The sequence below is a fragment of the Notamacropus eugenii genome, chromosome 5 (genome assembly GCF_028372415.1).
Source record: "Notamacropus eugenii isolate mMacEug1 chromosome 5, mMacEug1.pri_v2, whole genome shotgun sequence".
NCBI classification, from domain to species: Eukaryota; Metazoa; Chordata; class Mammalia; order Diprotodontia; family Macropodidae; genus Notamacropus; species Notamacropus eugenii.
The window spans coordinates 170725784-170728576 of NC_092876.1; the positions used below are offsets into that span (position 1 = coordinate 170725784).

At 36.9% G+C, this 2793-nt stretch overlaps 1 protein-coding gene across 1 annotated transcript; it reads left to right on the forward strand.

Annotated features, from left to right (window-relative positions):
• Positions 1-1239: 1239 nt before the first annotated feature.
• LOC140509025 (olfactory receptor 8G50-like) lies at positions 1240-2181 on the forward strand. Its single transcript, XM_072616936.1, has one exon. The coding sequence runs from the start codon at positions 1249-1251 to the stop codon at positions 2179-2181; it is 933 nt and encodes a 310-aa protein (XP_072473037.1). The 5' UTR covers positions 1240-1248.
• The last annotated feature ends 612 nt before the right edge of the window (positions 2182-2793 follow it).

The window sequence follows — 2793 nt, forward strand, 5'->3', positions numbered from 1 at the left end:
TCATATTAGATTCAGCCCAATTTTTTAAACTGTCATGATATTGTTGGATCACATTTACAGAAAACTGTAAGTTTACTGTAACTCTAAGGTCCTCACCTCTTCAAGCTTTGTGTAATGTTTGGATTGGATAAACATATCATCTCTGTTTATATTTTATTTAATAAAACAAGACCAAGCAAGAATTCCTTCTCAGCTTTCCTGGAAACTGCCTTTCAAGATAACTTTTCAAAATGATGACTACTCTTTGTGAGTCAAACAAATTGCAATTCTGTCCAATCCATATTCCTTCATTCTTTCTCTAATGAGGTTTTTATGAAATACTTTGATAAAATTTAGGTACATTATATATAACAGTGGTTTCCTGATTGGTCATCATATTAACATGCTGTTCCAGTAAAACACTATCTCAAGTCCCTAAGAACTATCTCCATGGAAGACAACCAGATTTCCTTCTTAGCTCATAACATTCCAAATATTTGTCCTTAGCAAAGACTATGCTTCTCTGATGTCTTTCCTGATCATGAGGAGACAAGAGTCCACAGTTCTGAAGTTGGCAAGCTCCAATCATATTTTCTGGACAGTTCATGGGTAATGGACAGAGTTTTGCAAGTTTTAAGATGTAGAATGGAAAAGTCACAGGTAAACTGCTAAAGTGAAGAGATGAAATAATTGTACCTCTTCCTGAACTGCATCAGAAATTAGACTTTGGATGATATCACCATTGCCTTTCTCACCCTAATAGCTATTTTAACAATAGGGTAACAAATGGGTTTCTAACCCATCATTTAAAACTCAGCATAATCACTACTAAAATTGGGATCAAGTGAGAATTAATTCTGCTTGTATATCTTATACTTACTAACTGTGAGAACTAGATCCTCCATATTCTCTAGGAATTTTATACCTGTAATACCTACTTGTTGCATGTACTATAGAGTGTGGGCAATGAACTTTGAAACTATGAATGGTTATAAGAATAGAAATAATTACTGTTATATGTTAGAGAGATCATATATAGATTTTGCCAACAGGTTATTATACATTAATTATATGAATGTGAAAACTGAAGGTCAGTAGCTGTTAGGAAAGGAGTATTAGACAAAAAGATTAGATGACTGTATCCAATTTTATTCCTCTGTCTGAGCTACTTTAAGGAATTGGTAATAATGATTACTTCCTCTTTGTTGTTGTTTGTTTTTCCTTCATGTTTACAGTTTTTTGCCTCAGTCTACACTACAATCCAATAGAATGGAAAAAGGAAATTATTCAGTAGTGACTGAGTTCATCCTTATAGGGCTGACAGACCAGCCTGAGCTCCAGCTGACCCTCTTCTTCCTGTTCCTAGGGATTTATGTTGTCACAGTGGTAGGCAACCTGAGCATGATCATGTTGATTAGACTCAATTCTCATCTTCACACACCCATGTACTATTTCCTCTGCAGTTTGTCCATCATTGATTTCTGTCAATCAACTGTCATTATTCCAAAAATGCTGGTGAACTTTTTATCAAAGAAAAACACCATCTCCTACCCTGATTGTATGACGCAGTTCTATTTTTTTGCCTTTCTTGTAATTTCTGAATGTCACATGTTGGCTGTAATGGCATATGACCGCTATGTTGCTATATGTCATCCCCTTCTTTATAATCTTATGATGTCTCATCAAGTGTGCTCATGGTTGGTGAGTGGGGTATATTCACTGGGCCTGGTGTGGGCCACAGCTCACACAGGATGCTTGCTTAGAGTGCTCTTCTGTAAGAAAAATGCCCTTAATCATTACTTCTGTGATATCTTTCCACTCTTGCAACTCTCTTGTTCTAACACATATGTCAATGACATAGTGATTCTGGCCTCCAGTATATTTAATATCCCTTTTCCAACACTGATCATTATTTGTTCTTACATTTTAATCATTGCTAGCATTTTAAAAATTCAATCCAGAGGGGGCAGATCAAAAGCCTTCAGCACCTGCAGCTCCCATTTTGCAGCAGTTGGTGTCTTCTTTGGCTCTTGTGGATTCATGTACCTACAGTCATCTTCAGTCACTTCCATGGATCAGGGGAAAGTGTCTTCTGTGTTTTACACTATCATAGTGCCCATGCTAAACCCCCTTATCTACAGTCTGAGAAACAAGGATGTCAAAATTGCCTTGAAGAATTTCACAAAAAGAACCTTGTTTTGAAAGGCACAATATCAGAACGATTGCTTTAGTGGAAGTTGACATTCTGAGGAAAGACAGAGAGAGGGAGAGAGAGAGAGGGAGGGAGGGAGAGACAGAGAGAGAGAGAGAGAGAGAGAGAGAGAGAGAGAGAGAGAGACTTGCACAAAGCACATAACCTGTCCTACACATATAATTAATTTGAACCCCCACTCAGAGATGCTTTGGAGACATAGGGTAGGCTGGATCTCTCCTCCCACATCTTCATCCTCCTACAACCCTGGCTTCCATATCAGATGAATAGAATAACTGTGAAATTCATCCATGGATTGACCTGCTCCTTATACTGAAAGAGATGGTTCTTTTATTTTAAAATTATGTATGAAAATGTAATTTTCATAGATAACCTTCTTGGGACAATGATCCCTGCAACTAGAAGTTAAATTTCCAAGGTTTCATAATAGGAATGAAACAGAGAATATTAGGGCTACAAGAGGATTTAAATAATTGCAATTCTTACCCATTTGTTTTTCAGTTGAAGAAATTGTACCCCAAAGAGGATTAATGACTTGACCAAAGTCACAGAGTAAGTCAAAAACGAAACAGGTCTTGCACTTTGTCTGTTGACTTTTGGTC